The sequence below is a fragment of the Pelobates fuscus genome, chromosome 6 (assembly GCF_036172605.1).
Source record: "Pelobates fuscus isolate aPelFus1 chromosome 6, aPelFus1.pri, whole genome shotgun sequence".
Taxonomy (NCBI): Eukaryota; Metazoa; Chordata; class Amphibia; order Anura; family Pelobatidae; genus Pelobates; species Pelobates fuscus.
This window is the reverse complement of record NC_086322.1, coordinates 187,430,988-187,453,851: the sequence shown is the minus strand read 5'-3', so window position 1 is coordinate 187,453,851 and position 22,864 is coordinate 187,430,988. Positions and strand designations below refer to the sequence as shown.

At 42.2% G+C, this 22,864-nt stretch overlaps 1 protein-coding gene across 1 annotated transcript in view; it reads right to left on the bottom strand.

The window, feature by feature from the left end:
- The window catches only part of LOC134614604 (alcohol dehydrogenase 1-like), a 59,514-nt gene that overhangs the window by 17,138 nt on the left and 19,512 nt on the right, over positions 1-22,864 (bottom strand). Inside the window, exons 3-6 of the mRNA XM_063458580.1 lie at positions 17,651-17,738; positions 17,180-17,402; positions 15,330-15,590; positions 14,130-14,265 (exon numbers count right to left, since the gene is read on the bottom strand). Coding sequence (XP_063314650.1) covers positions 14,130-14,265; positions 15,330-15,590; positions 17,180-17,402; positions 17,651-17,738 — 708 coding nt within the window. The remainder of the gene's footprint in view (positions 1-14,129; positions 14,266-15,329; positions 15,591-17,179; positions 17,403-17,650; positions 17,739-22,864) is intronic.

Genomic DNA, 22,864 nt, shown 5'->3' with positions numbered 1-22,864 from the left:
AAGCCTGGTTGCCCGCCTGCTGCCTTTGGACTATGGACCAGACTTTATGGGAATGTGATACCCCAGATAGCTATACCATGGAGCCTATTCATAAAATGAAAGACTATGGGAAAGACTTTAGCTCCATGGCAATTGTACTGTGTGAATAGGATCTGCGCGCTATTCAGTAGTTTTGTGCGCTCAGATCCCAGCTATCTGGGGATATGTGAAATGTCTGTGTGTTATGTGTAAAAAGTAACTTTCTGTATTTTAAAGTGTTTTATGTCTTTCTGTAACCATGTGGTTAATGGAGTCTGTCTCTGTGCTGGGAGGTAATTGGATTACTTTTCCAGCACAGAGAAGGAAGCTGGAAAGCTAGGGGTTTTAAAAGATACTTTACTAACTTTTGAACCCCTGGTCTGATCCATGCCATTTTTTAATATGTTGTTCCCCTGAATGATTGATTGAGGATACGTATTTTCATGTGAATGTGATGTATGGTTTTAAAGTTATGAAAGTTGTGTAAAAGTATGTTTTAAACTGTATGCATAATGGGATTATGTGTCACACTAAGGGGAGGGGGATGTGTGGGATGTAACATCTATGTCATTGGTTCTTTGATGCCTCCCCCTGGGTGTGGCCTGTATGTGTACTCTTGTAATAAAAGCCGGGCTGGATGAGCCAGTCCAGAGTTCCTGTTTTACCCTCAAAGCGATGTGTCGTCTCGTTCTTTGGGGGAATTGGATTGTATGCTGACTGCCAGGAGTGTAAGCGGATGGTATGCTTTTCCTGTTCAGCTGATTCCAGAGTTCGTGTGTTTCCAGTTCGGGAGTTGGAAGATTCGTACAGTTTGGAGTTCGGGAGAGTGGTGTTTGCAGTAGCTGCCTGTGCATCTGTAAAGGGGGATATCGCCTAAACTGGGTTTTATCCTCTTGTAAGTGAAACGGTCCGTTACAATTGGTGGCAAGCGGCGGGATCGTTCCTACAGCCAGAAGGACAGCTACAGAACACCAATTCCTTGGAGTTACAAATTGAGGGCAACGTTAGCACTCGTGCAGCGCCCCTGGCAGCAGAGGTATCCAGCGACTTGGAGCAGACAAGTATGGAAGGCTCTGACGCTGAAGATTATGGGCTGGCCGAGGTGAGGCAGCGAGTGGCCCAGTATGGGGGTTATGTATCCATGGAGATATTCCAGGGGATCTGGAACAAGGTCATGGCTAAGCGAAACTCAAGGATGGACGGAGAGTATGCTCAGCGGAAAGAGTGTTACAGCAGCAGAGTAGAGGCTGCATCCGAGGAGGTTAGCCATCTTCCCCTGAGGCGGCAGTGTGTAACCCAGGGAGCTAAAGGTGCCGTCCTTCCTCCCCAGCGGCAGAGTAAGTCCCAGGGAGCTAAAGGTGCCATCCTTCCTCCCCAGCGGCAGTGTGTGTCCCAGGGAGCAGAAGGTGCCGTCCTTCCTCCCCAGCGGCAGTGTGTACCCCAGGGAGCTGAAGGTGCAATCCTTCCTCCCCAGCGGCAGTGTGTTTCCCAGGGAGCTGAAGGTGTCGTCCTTCCTCCCCAGCGGCAGTGTGTACCCCAGGGAGCTAAAGGTGCAATCCTTCCTCCCCAGCGGCAGTGTGTATCCCAGGGAGCTGAAGGTGCCGTCCTTCCTCCCCAGCGGCAGTGTGTACCCCAGGGAGCTGAAGGTGCCGTCCTTCCTCCCCAGCGGCAGTGTGTACCCCAGGGAGCTGATGGTGTTGTCCGTCCTCCCCAGCGGCAGTGTGTAGCCCAGGGAGCTGAAGGTGCAATCCTTCCTCCCCAGCGGCAGTGTGTATCCCAGGGAGCTGAAGGTGCCGTCCTTCCTCCCCAGCGGCAGTGTGTACCCCAGGGAGCTGATGGTGTCGTCCGTCCTCCCCAGCGGCAGTGTGTAACCCAGGGAGACGAAGGTGTCGTCCTTCCTCCCCAGCGGCAGTGTGTACTCCAGAGAGCTGAAGGTGCAATCCTTCCTCCCCAGCGGCAGTGTGTACCCCAGGGAGCTGAGGGTGCAATCCTTCCTCCCCGGCAGCAGTATGTACCCCAGGGAGCTGAGGGTGCAATCCTTCCTCCCCAGTGACAGTGTGTACCCCAGGGAGCTGAAGGTGTCGTCCTTCCTCCCCAGCGGCAGTGTGTCCTGCAGGGAGCAGAGACCGTCAGTCTCACACCCCAGCAACAGGACAAAATAATGAAAGGGGAGACAGCTGGTCCCCCTCTCCACCAGCATAGAGATTGTCAGGGAGAGGAGCCTGTTAACCCCTCTCCCCAGCGGCAGTTGACAGTCCAGAGAGAGGAGCTTGTTACACCCTCTCTCCAGCGGCAGCCGAACCCATCAAGGGGAGATGTCAAACCCCACAACTGTGCAGATGGGACCGTAGTCTCTGCACTTACCGCACAAGGGGTAGGGACGGTCGGTCCTGTCCCCCAGCCACAGAGCGGTGTATCCAAAGGGGAGACAGTCGGTCTCCCCCTCCGGCAGCCGAGCTATGCACCTAAAGGGGAGACAGTCAGTCTCCAGCAACCAGGCTCCAACCAGACTACTCCCGTGGTAGTGCTGGCACCAGGACAGAGTACCGCTGGTCTCTGCCCCCTCAGCAACCCACCAAGGCAGCCTACCAGTCCCCCACACAGCCGTGGTGCGGCACCTGAACCTGGACAAGATTCTCCCTCACCCAGGTGTAGTAACTGTTTATTGTGGATGGGCTGCTCTGCGGTTTCTGTTTTGTGGGTGGGTTGCTGGACTAACCAGGGCACTGACCGGCAGGAGGTCAGGTACCCTGTTAGTCTAATTGGGAAAGGGGAGAATTGTGGCGAAACCAACTTCGCCACTGTGAACTGGAGAAGCCTGGTTGCCCGCCTGCTGCCTTTGGACTATGGACTTTATGGGAATGTGATACCCCAGATAGCTATACCATGGAGCCTATTCATATAATGAAAGACTATGGGAAAGACTTTAGCTCCATGGCAATTGTACTGTGTGAATAGGATCTGCGTGCTATTCAGTAGTTTTGTGCGCTCAGATCCCAGCTATCTGGGGATATGTGAAATGTCTGTGTGTTATGTGTAAAAAGTAACTTTCTGTATTTTAAAGTGTTTTATGTCTTTCTGTAACCATGTGGTTAATGGAGTCTGTCTCTGTGCTGGGAGGTAATTGGATTACTTCTCCAGCACAGAGAAGGAAGCTGGAAAGCTAGGGGTTTTAAAAGATACTTTACTAACTTTTGAACCCCTGGTCTGATCCATGCCATTTTTTAATATGTTGTTCCCCTGAATGATTGATTGAGGATATGTATTTTCATGTGCATGTGATGTATGGTTTTAGAGTTATGAAAGTTGTGTAAAAGTATGTTTTAAACTGTATGTATAATGGGATTATGTGTCACACTAAGGGGAGGGGGATGTGTGGGATGTAACATCTATGTCATTGGTTCTTTTATGCCTCCCCCTGGGTGTGGCCTGTATGTGTACTCTTGTAATAAAAGCCGGGCTGGATGAGCCAGTCCAGAGTTCCTGTTTTACCCTCAAAGCGATGTGTCGTCTCGTTCTTTGGGGGAATTGGATTGTATGCTGACTGCCAGGAGTGTAAGCGGATGGTATGCTTTTCCTGTTCAGCTGATTCCAGAGTTCGTGTGTTTCCAGTTCGGGAGTTGGAAGATTCGTACAGTTTGGAGTTCGGGAGAGTGGTGTTTGCAGTAGCTGCCTGTGCATCTGTAAAGGGGGATATTGCCTAAACTGGGTTTTATCCTCTTGTAAGTGAATTGGTCCGTTACAATAAACAATATTGTTGGAACTACAGGTTATAAATTCTTTAACTCTATATTCCTTTTTAGTTATGTTAGACTGGAATTTTTCTGTTTTTCTAGTTAAAATTCTGCTAGTTTTGCAAGCCCTGCAATTTCCACAATTATAAAAACCTCTAAGGGTATTTCCATGCACATCTTTATTTGACCCCATTTCCTTGGGTATATAGCTATGTGTTAAAATATTTTTTAAATTATTAGCGCCCCTGTATATTACCCGTGGTTTATCTCCTGTAAAGGAGTACAAGTCCTCATTTTGTTTTAAAATGTGCCAATGCTTTTTTAAAATGTTATGAAAAGAATGGCTCTGGGAGTTAAAATCACAAATAAAAGAGACTCTTTCTTCTCTAGTATCCTTATCCCTCTTTTTATAGGTTAAAAATTCTTCTCTGGGCTTAGTGTATACTACTTTAAATTGTTCTTCTATGGCATCTTTCTCGTAACCTTTTTGAATAAACTGTTTTTTTAAAAATTCGGATTGATCTAAAAACTTATCTTCCTCAGTGCAATTCCGTTTAAGTCTAATGAATTGACCCTTGGGGACATTAGAAAGCCACGGCTTAAAATGACAGCTGTCACAGTTAATATAGCTGTTAACGTCGACAGTTTTGAAATAAGTGCTTGTCATAATCTCATTATTTTTTATAAAAATCCTTAAATCCAAAAAATTGACTTCTTGGTTACTGATCTCAGAGGTAAGTTTAATGCCCCAAGAATTAGCGTTAAGATGGGCCAAAAAATCATTAAGAGAGGGTAGGTCACCCTTCCAAATAAGGAAAATATTGTCTATGTACCGCCTATAGAGGACCAAGTTCGCACTCCAGCCATGCTCTGCATAAATGTAAGAATCTTCCCAATATTTATGCAGAGCATGGCTGGAGTGCGAACTTGGTCCTTTCTACATCCATATTATATAGGTATTAGATACTCTTGTTTTATACATGTGTCTATTTTTATAATTACCATACATATATTTTTTCCCTTTTATTTTATTCATGGACCTTTTATTATGGACATATATGGTTTGAGCTGTGATTGTCACAGTTTTTGCATCCAGAGACTGTATTCGCGACCTGTGGAATGCATAGAGAACATGATTGGCCATCCGTGGAACGCACAAAACCCGGAAGTGAAGCGAAAAGTACCGAAAACCGGAAGTAAAACAGCCGCGACTACAGTAACCGAATAGGATCAAAGAAGAACGAGCAAATCCATGGCCGATTGGTTGTTGGGCAAAGGGGGCGGGTTGGAAGTACCCGTTTCCCGCGCTATTTTTTATTTATATGCATTTGAAGCTTGTAATTTATTGTTGCACCTGAGGAAGATGAGCCAGTTCGTTGAAAACGCGTTGTGCTTATGGTATCTACCTGTGAACGGCATCATTGTTACTTTTATGTAAGATTTTTATATTTTTCTACAAATAAATGCTTATACTTGATTTCTAATTTGTGTGCCTGTTCTACACCATTTACTTTGAGGAACAAGCTTCATACAGAGGAATACCCTTGGGATTACCATCTATAAACACCATCACCCAATACAGATTTTCAGAAATGGGATGTACTACTGATTTTTACAATATTTGACATCTGGCTACCATCTGATCCTGTATATACTTGGGGTACATTTATGTGTGGTTTGATTGGGTATATACACCACCATAGTGCATGTATTATATTTTATTTTGTGGTATTACTAATTAGCGCTGCACACTATTTCTGTTTGTATTCACTTTGTGTTGTGGGATTTAGTGATTATTCCCATTAAGTGTGTTCTAGCCGCTTTTTTCAGCGCCACGGACCATACTGCTTTTTACCTTTGTATGTCTACCATTTCTGGCTGCTATTGGATTTCCAATTTTGTGCTATAAGTTTATTGCTAATAACATATGTATAAGTGCCATTTTTTCTTTTAAAGGCATTATTGGCCAATTCAAATGTAATAAAACTTCTGTTGGAAACCAATTTATTTTGGCCTTAGATGTTTTTGTAAACCAATGGAAAATGTATTACAAATATCTTTAAGCATATCACATATCCAATATTAAATACCAAGCCTTTGAAAAAAAAATTTCATGAATCCCCAACTGATCCTGTTGAAGGCTTTTTTGGCATCTGTCGACAGGGTCAGGAGGGGAGTCCTAGGTCTTTCTGCTAGATTTATTATATCTATCAATCGTCTGATCTTTGAGCCTGAAAATCTATTTGGCATAAAGCCTGTTTGGTCTGTGTGTATTAAATTTTTTTAAAACTAATTTTAACCTATCAGCAAGAATAGATGCAAATAATATAATATCGGTATTTACCGATACCAGGGGTAGGCAACCTACTGCACTAGTGCCATGCACGGCACTCAAGGTGACTTTGCACGGCACTCAGGGCTGCTAGAGCCAAACAGGCTCTGGCTTTCAGGAGTCCCAGTGAAACTTCAGATATCTGCTAATACGAAGAGGTGGTAAAAGACAATCCTCAATTTATGCATTGCGGCACATAGAGGAAGTGATCATAGATCACTTCCTCCCAGCACTTGTGAATGGGAATCCACACTGTAATAGAGCAGCACGCAGCTGCTGTTGCAGCTCCTATACTTAAGCTATACCTGGCCGGCCTGGTCCCCACTGGAACCCAAGGAAGCCACCCACACTGCTAGATTTAGAAAGAAATGCACAATAACCCTCCCCTCATACAAATAATACGAACAGCCCATACACAAACATACACACAATCCCCACAAACGCAACACCACTAACTATCCACATACATGCACACAACCCCACATGCAGCCTCACATGCAATACCTCAAACAGCCCCCACCCACTACCAAACACACAATGTGACATATCCATCCACACACACACACAATACCCCAAACAGCCCCACACATACACACACCAAACACACAATGTGACATATCCATACACAAACGCACACAATACCCCAAACAGCCCCTCACATACAAACACTACCAAACACACAATGTGACATATCCATCCACACACACACACACACAATACCCCAAACAGCCCCTCACATACACACACTACCAAACACACAATGTGACATATCCATCCACACACAATTCCACAAGCAGCCCTCATACACAGCCCAAATTCATAGGTATCATACACGATACCATAAAGTACTCCTGAACATATACAATATAATAGCTCATATCCGCACAAATACAACGATACAGAGCAATTACAGTAAAAATAACACAAGCAGAATACGGCAGCATACACACCTCAATTTAAAAAAAATAGGATCGGCACGCTAAGGGACATCACAATCCTATATCGGCACAGTGCTGCTAAAAGGTTGCCTACCCCTGTACTATACCATTAAATGTGGATGTTGATTGGAGTAGAAGATTTGATTTATAAAGTTTATAAAAAAATATTGCTTAATCCATCAGGGCCTGGAGTTTTTTGAGATTGTAACTTAGATATATTTTGACCTACTTATTTAATAATTATAGGTAGATTTAATTTAAAAAATTGCGTTTGTGATAGTTTTGGAAATTCTAGATTTTGCAAATATTTGTCTATTTTTAATTCTTGGGAATAATTATTTAAATATACATCTTCGTAATAGTTAAATGTTTTTCCTATGCTTTCAGGAAATAATAAAGTTTTATTTTTTACTATCAGTTTAGATATTTTAGATTTTAGGTCATTTTTTTTGAGTCTTTCAGATAATAATTTATCCGCTCTATTACCTTTAGCGTAATATTGATTTTCATCTTTTTCATTGCGTATATTGATTTTTGTCTTAATTTAAAATGACTTTGTTCTTGTATTTTTAAAATTTCTGAATAAATTTGATTTGATGGATGTTTTTTGCTTTAATTAGAAAGATTTTAAAAAGTTATATATAAATCAGCCATGCTTTTCCCTTGTTTTTTTTTTTTCAAGTTCTTGATCTAGCTTTATTAAATTACCTCTAATAACAGCCTTAAAAGCACACCAATTATTAGCTATAGATGTATCGTGTGGATTATTTTCTTTAAAGTATAGATTAATTCAATTTGAAATAAGTCTATTTTCTTTTGAATTTAATAAATATTAATTTAATCTCCAGGGAGGTCTACCATTATGTCTAAATGCATATTTCTATTCAAGCATAAGCATATTATGATCTGACCATGTGTTATTTAAAGGAACACTTTAGTCACCTAAATTACTTTAGCTAATTAAAGCAGTTTTAGTGTATAGATCATTCCCCTGCAATTTCACTGCTCAATTCACTGTCATTTAGGAGTTAAATCACTTTGTTTCTGTTTATGCAGCCCTAGCCACACCTTCCCTGGCTATGATTGACAGAGCCTGCATGAAAAAAAAACTGGTTTTACTTTCAAAAAGATGTAATGTACCTTAAATAATTGTATCTCAATCTGTAAATTGAACTTTAATCACAAACAGAAGGCTCTTGCAGGGTCTAGCAAGCTATTAACATAGCAGGGGATAAGAAAATCTTAATTAAACAGAACTTGAAATAAAGAAAGCCTAAATAGGGCTCTCTTTACAGGAAGTGTTTATGAAAGGCTGTGCAAGTCACATGCAGGGAGGTGTGACTAGGGTTCATAAACAAAGGGATTTAACTCCTAAATGGCAGAGGATCGAGCAGTGAGGCTGCAGGGGCATGTTCTATACACCAAAACTGCTTCATTCAGCTAAAGTTGTTCAGGTGACTATAGTGTCCCTTTAAAATATATTTTTTAGAGATTCTATTTAGTAAACATTGATTTCCACCAATGAAATCAATCCAAGAGTATGACATCTGGAGAGATGAGTAAAATCTTTTTCTCCAGGTTGAAAAATTCTCCAGATATCATATTGATTGAATATTGAATTTATTTAGAGTATTGGTCAGTATCGTAGCTTGTTTTGTTTTGTTTTTTAGGTTGGACAGATTTTAAAAAAAATGTTATCTAAATCTACATCTAAGACACAATTAAAATCTCCTGCTACTATAAGCAGTCCTTTCTTAACCTTATTAGCCATATCCAATATTTTCTTCAGGAGACCTACTGGAAATACATTAGGAAGATGTACATTTATCAATGTATATATTTCTTCATTACTTTGCAAACAAATTTCATATAACATCCCATAGGATCTAAAATCTGATGAATAAGTTTGAAATGTATTGATTTTGACATTACAATAGCTACCCCTCTTTGTTTTGTTTTTATTTTTTATTTTATAATTTTTTATTTTGTTGTGCAAGAGGTTACAAGCAAGCAATGAATGCCACAACAGCGACAATAAGTACTTACTAGCACAGATAATGAAAAAAAAAGGTACATGGCATCGATATACTGCACAATTTTTGTATAGAAACAAGTTGAGCATATATGTCTATTTCTGAAATGGCTAGGAGTAAGAGAACAAACATGAATAGCTAGACATGTAGTCAAAATGCAGTAGCATATAAGTAGTAGACATGTGCAATTCGTCTCGTTCCGAATTAAAATTCGTCCGAATTTCAGTTAATTCGGGCATTCGGTGCTTCCGAATGTCTGAATAGTTGAATTGCTGAAATGCCGAAGTGTCGAATTCCCGAAGTGCCAAAATTACTGAATTTCCGAAGTGTAGTAGTGTCGAGGTTCCGAGGTGTCAAAGTGCCGAAGTTCCAAAGTTCCGAAGCACAGTATTGTCTAAGTACTAATATACTTACCTAGTGAAAGAAGAAGAATGTTACACTGTATACAATTTCAAATAAAAGTATACAAACATAGACAAGATTCAGCTGTAAGTATTTGCAACACTTACAACAATCAAGTAACATACATTCATATAAAATGTAAGTTACTTAGCCTGGCAATGGAATGACAGGAATGAATAAGTAGATAACTCCCTAATTCCCACGGTATTAGGGAGCTATCTACTAAAAGGCTGAAAGACCTAAATTGAACTTAAAGATTACTTAGTATTAGTAAATTATGCCCCTACTCGCTATACCGTGAGTAGGGGCATGTCTACTAAAAAGTGAGCAGCCTGTGGCTGCTCACTGTAAAAAAAAAAAGGTTCTATTGCCCCCTGGCCCCTACCCCTGAGTGGTGGGTGGGGGCCCTAAAGTAAAAAAAAGGGGGGGAGGACCTATTTCCCCCCCACCGGCCCCCACCCCTGATCGGCGGGTGGGGTCCCTAAATAAAAATTGGTGGGGGGACCTATTGTCCTCCCCCCTGGCCCCCAACCCTGAGCGGTGGGTGGGGGCCCTAAATACAAATTGGGGGGAGGGGGACCGAAAGTCCCCCTCCTGCTCAGGGGTGGGGGCTAGGGGGAGGGACAATAGATTCCCCCCATTTGTATTTAAGGCCCCCACCCGCCGCTCAGGGGTGGGGGCTAGGGGGAGGACATTAGGTCCCCCCCTTATTCTTGTTTAGGGCCCCCACCCACCGCTCAGGGGTGGGGGCCAGGGGGAGGCCATTAGCCCCCCCCCCTTATTCTTGTTTAGGGCCCCCACCCACCGCTCAGGGGTGGGGGCCAGGGGGAGGACATTAGGTCCCCCCAATTTTTATTTAGGGCCCCCACCGCCGCTCAGGGGTGGGGGCCGGTGGGGAGGACAATAGGTCCTCCCCCCTTTTTTTACTTTAGGGCCCCCACCCGCTCAGCGAGGGGGGACCCTTTTTTTTTTTTTTTTTTTAACAGTGAGCAGCCACAGGCTTTTACTTAGTATTAGTAAATTTGGCTGAAAGACCAATTCAGGTCTTTCAGCCTTTTGGTAGATAACTCCCTAATACCGTGGGAATTAGGGAGTTATCTACCAAGCGGCTGCAACAAAAGTCCTGAAATGCCGGAGTTCCGAAGTTGCCGAAGTGTCTAAGATCCGAAGTTCCGAAGTAGCCGAAGTTCCGAAGTGTTCAAGTGCCGAAGTGCCAAAGTTCCGAAGTGTCGAATTGCCAGAGACCCGAATTGATTAAGTCCCGAATTTCAGAATGCAGAACCGAGCCGAATATTTTCCCCATGCACATGCCTAATAAGTAGATATCATAGCATGGTACAGGCTTTATAGAAAATGCAACATTACTAATACGTCATTATATTAACATGCTATAGAGGAAAACCAGTGTAAGTAGGTCTAACATTAGGCTGCTGCCCCATAGAAAAGATATAAAGGGTTATGTAGCATAGATAGTGATCAGCTGCGAGACCAACAGCATAGACTCAAATAATAGCGTCCGCCTACAACAGGGGGGAACATAAAGCAAGTAGTTGACCAGGGATCAGCCGACACCCCATAGATAGTAAGCTTAAGGTGTTTGTGGTATAATTCTCTGGCGTGTCGGAGAACGGTCCCAGTGGTGAGCACCATAGTGTTTCCAGGCCTGCACCCCTCTTTGGACTGAACATCTGTTGTGTACCAAGTCCTTTCCCTTCTGGGGTTGGACTGAGGTGCAGGGTTTAGTTTGCCGCTGTCCGTGGACTTGCTTCCTCGCCTATGAGTGCTTTGATGTGGTAAGGCGCTTGCAGAGTCTTGGTTTAGACAGGCGGGGAAGTTGCTGAGTAGGCTTGATGCTTTGAGGGGACTTTCCACCCTTCGCTTCTTGCTTCTCTTGGCACCATCTGGGGAAATAGTTCTGGCAGCTGTTTCACGCATTATTAGCCATGACCAAAAGCATTGAAATATTTCATCTAGATGCTGTAGGCATAGATCAGTGGAGCTGCAGTGAGCCATAGGAGGCAGGCCCAGCACTTGCACTCTTGAAGGGAGTGCGTTCACTATTTTTAGCTGGTGTTGTCTAGTTGGAGCTGTGATAGTCTTGTGGCAGGACAGTGGCAACTGGAATGACCCCTGCCATCCGGGGGGGAGGGTGGTCTAGGTGAAGTGGTGTTTGAAAAGTGCAGGAGAGAGGAGAGAGGAGAGCAGCTGCCTCTCCCCTACTCCAGCTCAATTAGGCTGCAACACAGCATTCCGGGCTCCCAGCAGTAACAGGCTCGGGTGAGGTCCCAATCATTTTGCCTGTGCATTCCCAACATGGGTAGTGCACTGTGGTAAATATTTTGGCTAAGAAGCCGGTGGAAGTACTCCAATATTCTGAAGTCGGTAGGGAGCTCGTGCTGCATGTGTCCGAGCAGCTTGGTGGTCAGGCTTTGCCCCCTCTATCAGTTTTTTATCCTTGTGTGTATGGGTTAAAGGGAGAAGAGAAAACCGGTCTCTCTCCCCAGCGGCAGCCGGAGTTACCGGGAGAGGAGATTGTCGGTCCCTCATCCCAGCAGCAGCAAGCACCCAGCAGCAGCAGCAAGTGTGAAGATGGTGTTTTGCTTGGGTTGAGTTTCCTGTAACTTGCTGGCTTATAAATTAACAGTTAAAGGGACACCTTTAGTCGACCGATCACTACCCATCACCAGGCAGCATTATCGGGAGTCGAGACAGTCGGTTCGACTCCCCAGCGGCAGCTTACTTTACAAGGAGGGGACACAACCGGTCCCTCTCCCCAGTGGCAGTGTGCCTTACAGGGAGAGGAGCATATTGTCCACTCTTCCCAGCGACAGGGCAAGTTACTGGGAGTGGAGAAGGTCGGTCTCACTCCCCAGCGCAATGTGTGCATTACAGGGAGATGAGCATATCACCCTCTCTCCCCAGCGGCAGCTAGAGACACCTTGGGAGGAGACAGTCGGTCCCCCTCCCCAACCACAGGGAAAGATACAGGGAGTGGAGTTGGTCGGTCCTACCCATCAGCAGCTGGGGCTGTCGTCCAGAGACATGCCCCCTGGCATCTTCCCAGCAGAAGAGCTGGCATCAGGGGAGAGAGCAGCTAGCCTCTGCCCTACCTTCCCCTTTATTACAGGGAAGGACTATGTACCAGTCCCCCCAGCAGAAGCGCTGGCACCGGAGCAGAGCGCAGTTGGTCTCTGCCCACCAAGTACCTACAACTCCATGCCTGGGTGCACAAGGGAGACCAGGAGTACCAGATGCCCACTTGATAGCTGGGCACATACAGGACAGAGATGGGCTACGGAAGTCACCAGGTTCAGTATTTGCTTATGGGTGGGCTACTACCTCAGGTAGTGACTGACAGGTGGTCAGGTACCTGGTTAGTCTCCCCTTGGGAGGGAAGATGTGTGACAAACTCTCCTTTTCCTGTGAGTTTGCCACAAATTTTTGGAGGAGCCTGTTTGCTAGCCTCCTACCCTGTGACTATGGCCCCTGCAATGGACCTGGCTAAAATACTTTTAAAAGGCTCTGTTCATGGGAAGTATGTACTTTTGTACTCCAGACAGAGAGACCGACTGTTAGCACTAATTCTCTGGAACAGTTTTGGGCATGGGACCATGTGCACTGTCGGTCAAAAATAAGACTTGCTCTGATCTGGGTGATACCTTGCTTGGGAACTTGCATAAAAGGCCAGCTGTGGCTTCCATTAAACACACCTGTTTTACCCTTCATGTGGTCTAGGCTCATGTTTGGGGGATTGGAGGACTACATTCACTCTGGGGATTGCTATAATCACTATACTCACCCTGAGTATAATCACTAAGCTCTTGTAAGAGCTGTTCCTGCTACACTCTGCGCAGTGATAGTTTCCTCCATTTCTTGCAGCTTGGTAGCTAAGCCGTTATGGGCTCCCGCAAAGTCATCCAGCCTGTTCTCCATGTGGGAGGTTCTTTGGCCTATGTCGTGAATCTCCTTGCGGAGGTCTGCAGATAGGCCATGTAATTGGGCCGTGATGTTAAACTGCCTAGTAGCCATGAATCCTGCAAGGATGCCTCGCATTTGGGATTCCGTTACTGGGTTGTCCTCTTGAGCTAGCTCAAGGCTGGCAGTCGTCGATATGGAGCTTACTTGCTAGCGGGTCTCGCCGCCATCTTGGATCATGCCTGGGCCTACACGGCACTTTGGTGTTGCGGCTTTCGCCAAGAAGAAGGATGCCTTATCCGCTCTTGATTGCTTTATTTTTTCTCTGAGACATATCTGTACCAGGGGCTTGGAGCAGTTTTGGTTAACTTTCACCACCTTTGGGTCAGCACACCGAACAGAATATTGGTAGTAATAGGGTGGTAAAAGATAGCGGTCGTGAAGTGTTGGAAGTCCATTGGAAAAATTCTTGTTGAATTTTCGACACTTGGATTGTAGAATCTCACTGTGTATATCGCTGCGTGCTCCCTTCAATGCCTACTCCATAACCCGCTGGCGTGACTCCATCAGCTCCTCCTCTTGGCGTGTGTACGCTCTCGTATTCACGTCATCCCCCCAACTGTCATCACATTTTATGTTTTATGTTTCTATCCAGAATCAAAACTATAGCTAACAATTTTAAATTGTATTTAACATTTTGACTTACAAAAATGATATTAATCACAAATGTCTAGTGATCATTAATAATTTATTATACCTCCAAAAAGAGAACTTTTCATTGTACGTCCAGTCAAAAAGATCATTGGATCAATAGTTATAGTTTTGGTAGATGGAGCAACTCCAACAATTACTGTAGTTCCAAAGGCAAAGTGACTTGCATTTATTGCTGAAACCTGGTGGAAAAAAAATATAAAGTAAGGATTTCAAGACATATTTTCTGAATCTTATGCACAATTCAACTTGTGGAAGAATGTTCCCCGATTTGAGGGATCCCCTGCTCTGATGCATTTGTCTATGTTTGGGGAAATTTCCCTGAACATAGATTAGAGGGATTCCCTGCTCAGATGCATTTTATGACTTAATTAATTTGCTGCATTTGTCAATGTTCCCTAAACATAGACAAGCGCACCAGAGCAGGGAATCCTTCTAATCTATGTTCGGGGAAAATTCCCCGATCACAGACCAGCTCTCTAATGTGGGGAATCTCTCAAATCCCTGGGCTAGAGAGCTGGTCGTAAATCCGGCCGTAGTTAAACAGGTAAGTCGGAAAATGAGGACTACCTGTATTAGTTATATTGTAATCATTACAGTATATTGTAATGATGGTGCGCTGCGGAATATGCGCTTTATAAATACCAGTAATAAATAAATAAAATGGGGCAGTTAAATAGATTTGTAGAAAAGTATTCTCAGTGACTTGTGAAGTTCTTTTAGGTGTTGAATTTGCAAAATGTTCAATGGATTTGTTAACATGTTGTCAACAACTCATCTTTTGACGGGTAGTTATTGATTCTGAAGCGACACTGTTGTAGTCCCCCATCCTTCCTCCACCCCCACCCCTGGACCACTTTGTCTCTGGATTTCTCCTCTGCTTGACTTTCTTAGACTAAGGCAGAATCTAAGTGTTAATCGTCAGAGTCATCACCAGCAGCTGCAGGGAATTGGCTGTGTCTATGGTATCCTCCATTGACTTCAATGCTGTATTCGCTCATATAAAGAAGATGGTGCCCGCAAGGGACAAGTTCAGGTGAGTAGAGCTTACCTTTCCTGCCCCCCTGGCTAACGGACCCCCAGCAGTGATGTCACCATCAGGGGTCTTTGTGAATTCTGCAAAGTCCCCAGTCAGTGACAGTGCTTCGTTAAACTTTAGTATTTAATATAAGGTATAGGGATCTTTTCCACTGAACCAATAATGGTAAAAGTGTAATTTGTTCACAATTAAGTTTGGTCCACATACCATAGTTTCTGTGTTTCCAATGCATTCAAATACATAGTCTAAACCACCACCAGTCTGCTCTATAAGAACTTGCTGGATAGGTTTGTCATAATCTTTGGGGTTGATGCACTCAGTTGCTCCTAATTCTTTAGCCTTGGCAAACTTGTCCTTGTTGATATCCACTCCAATGATACGGGACGCACCAGCTGCTTTACAGCCCATGACAGTAGCAAGTCCAACACCACCCAAACCAAACACAGCACATGTAGACCCTGGATGTACCTGCACAAAAAAATGAGCTACAGTGAATATTACTATATTAATTATTTAATGCCTAATAAAGTTGTTTTCAAATGAAATATTATCACCATCAAACATAACTGAAAATAAATTAATAGTATAGGCACCAAAACAGGTTTAGCTTAATGAAGCGGTTATGGTGTATAGATTTTGCTCCTGGAGTCTCAAAGCTCAATTGTCTGTCATTTAGGAGCTACATTGCTTTCTATAAGCAACTCTAGCCACACCTCTGTGCATGTGACTTGCAGTCTCCAACACTTCCTGTAAAGAGAGATTTAATGTTTAAACTTTCTTTTTTGCACAGTGTGTTCAGTTTAGCATTGCCTGTTAATAGTCTGCCAGAGCCTCCAGGAGCCTCCAGTGTGTGATTAAAAGTTAGTTTACAGAGTTAAGAGTAAAGTAAGATCTGATTGAAAATTAAACCATTTTTGTTTTCATGGAGGCTGTGTCCATCATAGGCAGGGAGGTGTGGCTAGGGCTGCATGGACAAGAGCAACAATGATTTAACTCTTAAATTAGATTGCACTTGCACATATACACCCAAACTGCTTCATTAAGATAAAGTTGTTTTGATGCCAAGAATACCTATTTGCATTTTTAACAAATTATTTCCTGTGGATGACTTTAGGTACACATTAGATACATTTTATGTAGTGCCACCTTGGCAGATAATGATTTGGGATTTGTACAAGCTTTTGGATTTTAGGTTCGACGGACCACTGGCTGGTTATTTTTATTTTTTTGCATAAGTTGCTAGATGAAAATTAATTAGTGACTTATGAAATTCTAATGGTAAGACTGAGAAGATGCCGTCTTAAAGTGTCTCCATTCAGCACACCATCAAATTGAGGTAGATTTTTCAATAACCAAAGTAATATGGAAAAACACTTACATATTCATTTGGCAATTCATTGACCTGTGATATTTTATCCAACATATGTATTTGCTATTTCTTTTTCTATAGGTCTTATTCAATTATTAATTTTAGTTTTGTTACGTTGCCCTAAGGGGGTCATGCTGATCTCTGATGGTCCCGTGTGCTAGGAATCTGAGCCTTTGTCTCTATGTGTGATATTTGTTATGGATGTATTGACTGTGTGTGATGTGTGTATTGACTTTGTGTGATATTTGTGATGGGTCTTTAATTTCAGATTTAAAAAAAAAACGCATGTAGGTCCATGTGTGAATGCAATTATGTATTTTTGCAGTGTCACATGCACACAGTCCCACAGTCTGACACACAGTCAGATGTACAAAGTTACATGAATATACTGTCAAATACAGCTACATGCACACAGTCTGAGGCACATAGTGACTCCCACACAATTAGACACACAGCTACAGGCAGCCACATACAGTCACAGGTAGCCAGGCACACACACAGTGACATACAGACAGTCACACACACATACACACATACATAGTTGCAGGCAGACAGTCATACACACACACGGTTGCAGACAGATAGTCGCAGACAGTCGCACACACAATTACTGGCAGACAGTCAAACACATACACAGTTACAGGTAGACAGTATATACATGTACATATACATATAGGGAATAGAATACCTTGGCTGTGTTTATAGCAGAACCATAACCAGTAGAGAAACCACATCCAATAAGACAGACATTATCCAGTGGTGCGTTGTCATCAATTTTTGCAGCTGCAATTTCATCAATAACAGAATATTCAGCAAATGTGCTGGTATTTGCAAAATGATAGAGCTGCTTTCCTTTGCAGGTAAATCTGCTAGTGCCATCAGCCATCAATCCTTTGGGTCTACCTGTGGTGCTATGAGATACATAGGTATGTTGTAAGTTAAATGATAATAAAAAACTATTTGTTTTGATTAACTTAAATAAAAATGTAATATGAACATAGGAGTATGGGACAAAAACCTCCGATCCTTAGTCACAAATTAATATACCCCACCATGGGGCGGAAGAGATTAAAGATTATACTTCTAACATTGGTCATGTGGGAACAGTTATATTGATACAATCACCCACTACAAGAGGAAGCAAGGTTAAATGACTTACATGGGTAAAGTGCATATATTGGTTCTTGGGTCCTTGCAGCAAACACACTGACAACACTGAGGCATAAAAAGTGGAATGACTTTGTCACCTAAAGATAGAAAAATGCTTCAGATATAATATACCAAGTGCAGATGAAGTCTTATCTGTAGTATTTGAAAATAAAATATGTAAATTAGCTTTCCATGAACCATCTACCTTCATATCAATACTGCATTATGAATGGTCCATGTGGGAAGATTGTGTGAAAAAAGGAATATGGACTTTAACCATGTTCCTACCTGACTGAATGCTTGTTCTACTTACTGGTACCATGTTATAACTTATTATTTACATTTATTTTCACTTCTGTATATACTTTATTAATCTCATTTATATAGGAAACTATAATTTTGTAATTTATTTTTTGACAAGTTTAGTTTATTTTGTAATTTTGTTTTTTTGTCTTGTGAACAAGGGAAAACATGGAACATTCAGGTACACGAAAGTCAACATCTATATCTATATAAGGAGCAGTAATAATAAACAGTTCTCGTCTGACAGATAGTTTTTCAGGAAGTACAAGCATAGATTTAAAACTAGCCGCGATAGCGTTATCAGGTCTAACACAAACACTAGGGTATTCCCAAGTGATACAGGCTTTATTTGGATGATCCAGCCCCTGTGTATCTCCTTTTTTTACTATAACGCACAAGTACCTATATGGCACAGGGGTACTGTTGAGTTGAGAAATTGTGGCAACGAATAAGAAGCAACATGAAGCAACAGTAACTTGTGAAGTGTATATGAGTAACAAAATAATTGAATTGCTATGCATTACAGCATGTGTTACATCATTCCAGGGTTAGCGGGCATACAATAGAGAGGATACTAGGGTCAGTCTCAGCAGAACCGAAACAGCTTAGCCGTAGTTGGGTCCAGCGGCGTACATACCGTGGTCGCAGGGGTCGCAGCTGCGACCGGTCCCGCCACTCCAGGGGGCCTGGCCGCCCTGCGGACCCCTGTGACCAGGTATCCGCCGCCATCATCTTCTGCGGCCCGGCCCACGCGGCAAACCTCCGGGGCCGCCGTCCAAGGGGTCCATCGGGTGGCCCATGCGGTCAGGGCCACCCAATGGACGTGGATTGTCATTGTCATTTTCGCACCGGGGCCCCATGGTTTGCATGTACGCCACTGGTTGGGACTCCTTGTATTCGTTTTTTTACTTAGGTTGGTACTATTGCTCATATTTATTGAAAGGGCGGGTATAACAGAGGAGTGGGGAGAGGGGGACTAAGGGGGAATGGTAGGAGGGGGAAGGGAGGTGAGATAGAGGGGGAGGCCCACATGAGTCTAGGGACATAACCCGTTTTTGGAGTCCAGGCAACGCTGGTTGTCTGGGAGATGTATGTCAACCAGGGGGTCCAAGTGTTAAGTGTTAAGTGTTTGTCGGAGGTGCCCCTGAGGGCTGTGGTAAGAGATTCCATTTAAGCTATCTCCTCTACTCTAGGTATCCACTGCTGGAGAGTAGGCGCCCCCGGGCACTTCCACATGGTTGGGATTAAGGATTTGGCTGCTGTGAATAGATGTTTGGTCAGGGATTTTTTGTAGGACTTCAATGGGGCAGTGGTGTGGTGCAAGAACATAGGTAGCGGGGATGTCTGATTCAGTGATTTTTTATTTGTTTTTTTTGCATTTTTTTACACACAAACTGCACTTTTACCGGTGATTTAATCGTCGTGACAAGTTTTACTGTTGTAAACACTCATATTTGTGTTTAGCAAATTTTCCCGAGTATAACAATACCCCCCATGTACAGGTTTTATGGTGGTTTGAAAAGGTACAGGGTCAATATAGGGCTTGCCCAATTCAGTTTACCAGATTGGTTTGCTGGGTCTGTGTTGCCTTTTGAGACCATATGGTAGCTCAGGAATATGTGAAATAACCCCATCATGGCATACCATTTTCAAATGTAGACAACCCGGGGTATTCCAAATGGGGTATTTCCATTCTTTTGTAGTATTTATTTATTTTTTTATTATTGCTATTTATAAAGCGCACACAGATTCCGCAGCGCTGTACAATTAGTGGAGAAACGTACAATATACACATACAAATACAAGAGGTAAGAGAGCCCTGCCCGTAAGCTGATATCTAGCCATTGGAGCTCTTTTATACAAAGTGCTTGGCTAGATGGCCCGTGAGCTTACAATCTAAAGGAAACCATGGGGATTTGAGACAAGAGGTAGCAGGGGAAGTTTGGAGGTGATGGCTGAAAGAGTTAACAGAGAGAAGCTATTGGTAAGATGTTAGGGGAATGAAGAGGTAATTGGGTGAGAATCTCAAACAGCTGGAGGAGCATGCTATATCTTTAAGGGGAGCCTGGGTGGTCGGGGTGGTCGGGTGGGAAGTGGGGAGAAAAAATGCAGTCTTCACTGAGTTGATTGTGAAGTGAGGCCTGAGGAATAGGGATAGAACAGTCATATGAAGGTATTTACGACTGGGGAGGGGAAAAGGAGAGTGTGAGGGGAGGGGGCAGAGTAGGCATGTGTTATAAACTATTGAAAAGTTTAGCAACCAAATTCTATCACCCAAAATATTAATAACTGTCTACATTTAATATTGGTCAGAATCATTAAATCACAGTGGTACACACTGCATGCACATAACATTACAGTGGCAAACTACAGGTATAAATTGTAACAACTCTATAGTAACACATGAGAATATTGTAGCAATCCAGTAATACGGGAGGTGGAGTATCTTCCAAGCTTCAGTCAGTACCTGAGAGTGATGGGTGTTTCTGCAGGATGGTAAATGCAGTCTTCACTGAGTTGATTGTGAAGTGAGGCCTGAGAGTGATGGGTGTTTCTGCAGGATGGTAAATGCAGTCTTCACTGAGTTGATTGTGAAGTGAGGCCTGAGAGTGATGGGTGTTTCTGCAGGATGGTAAATGCAGTCTTCACTGAGTTGATTGTGAAGTGAGGCCTGAGAGTGATGGGTGTTTCTGCAGGATGGTAAATGCAGTCTTCACTGAGTTGATTGTGAAGTGAGGCCTGAGAGTGATGGGTGTTTCTGCAGGATGGTAAATGCAGTCTTCACTGAGTTGATTGTGAAGTGAGGCCTGAGAGTGATGGGTGTTTCTGCAGGATGGTAAATGCAGTCTTCACTGAGTTGATTGTGAAGTGAGGCCTGAGAGTGATGGGTGTTTCTGCAGGATGCCCTTAAAAAGGCTTCCTCAGAAGTGTGGGTGAAGTCCTAATTCCGTCCGTTTATATAGATATTCCAAATTGAATGATGATTTCCTGGTGTGATGTAAAAGGTCCCTTCCGGTTTCCTGTAACCAATGGTGGAACGCAGGCGTCACACCGGAAGTGACGCGGCGCATACACCAGTGGGGGTGTTAGGTGATAAATTCCTTGCGTAGTGCAGGTGCCCTTCCTGCTTCCTGGGACCATTGGTGAAACGCACTCGTCACACCAGAAGTGACGGGGCGTATAAGCCAATGGTAGCGTGCTGCATTCCACTCTTGGAATGCATGTAGTCCCGGACAGCGTGGCAACGCCCACCATTTTAAATAACAACATAATAAGTCGCAGAGGGTGGCCGGTTATTATGGAAATCGGTCCGTGGACTGGTATTTGCATCAAATGGGGGGTGTCAGCATGTACTATTTTTTGCATCAAAAAGTAGTTCCGCCCGTTTTTCAGCAAAGCCAGCATAAGTTAAATGAAAAAAGAATACTTAGTGATGTTTCATAGCATATAGAAAATAACAAACTCATGTTGTTCAATTTCCAATGTACAGGCACATAATGTGCACAAAAATATATACACACACTTAAATGTACTATAAAGACTACTGTAGACCAAATAAAATAATTATAATGCATACTATAAAATACATCTTGAAATTAGAATGGAGAATATGGTACTAAAAGAAAGAAGCATTGGAATTTAAAATACACATAGTGTGTCCAATAATATTTATATACACATAATGATATAACTAAAACGTCTAGATTGTGATAAAAGCAAAAAAAAAGCAGTTGGATGACTTTAACGGTATATGGTGGAAATAATAAAAACAAATGTACATGCATAAATAACATAATAATATAATGGAGAGGCAGGAGATAAAACAGAGATAAAGGGCAGGATAAATAAAAAATAATAAAATAATATAAAAACTTATAAAAATATATAAATAAATTATGGCAATATAAAAATGTAAGAGTAACCACATCATAGTTGAAACTGAAACAAACCATGGAAGTAGGCTAGAAAATATTGTAGAATCATAAAAATATAAATTCAAAATATATGCTTTCTTTTTGATTTATCACAATCTAGTATTTTAATTACCGTATATCATTATGTGTATATAAATATTATTGGACACACACACTTTTATTTCCTGCCTATATATGTATAATATATTATAATTAAAGCATTTTGTAATATATTATACATATATATATGATTTCATTATAAGTGTATTTTGAGATATATGTGTATATATCTCAAAGTACACTTATAATGAAATCATATATAATTATTATATATGTATAATATATTATAAAATGCTTTAATTATTTTATAATATATTATACATATATATATATATATATATATATATATATATATATATATATATATATTTATATATATATATATTTACTTTTTAGCAGCCTTGGGGACTGTCTAACAGCTCAGACAGTCCCCCTGCTGGCAGCTCCTAGACTCCTATTGCGGCGATGTGATCATGGTTATCACATGGCCCTGGAGGGCCAGGGTAGACAGGGCTGCTGCAAGGGGACTGCTGGGGTCTCCAGCAGTCCCCCCTGACCGTGACCACCAGTCCTGGTAGGGGCTCCTATTTGCCGCGGTCGTACTAGGTACGTCCGCGGTCCATGATGACCGTTTTTATGTCGGACGTACATAGTACATCCACCGTCGTTAAGGGTATATAAATAGATATATATATAATTAGATTTTAAGTGTATTTTGATATAAATATATATATATATATATATATTAATATCAAAATGTAGTAAGAATAAAATTACATATATATATGTATATATATATATATATATATAATTTTTTAAAATAATTTTTACAGTTTATTTTTAATTATTATTTCTTTTTTATAATATATATATATATATATATATACATAATATATAGTTATTATATATGATATATATATATATATATATATATATGTGTGTAATTT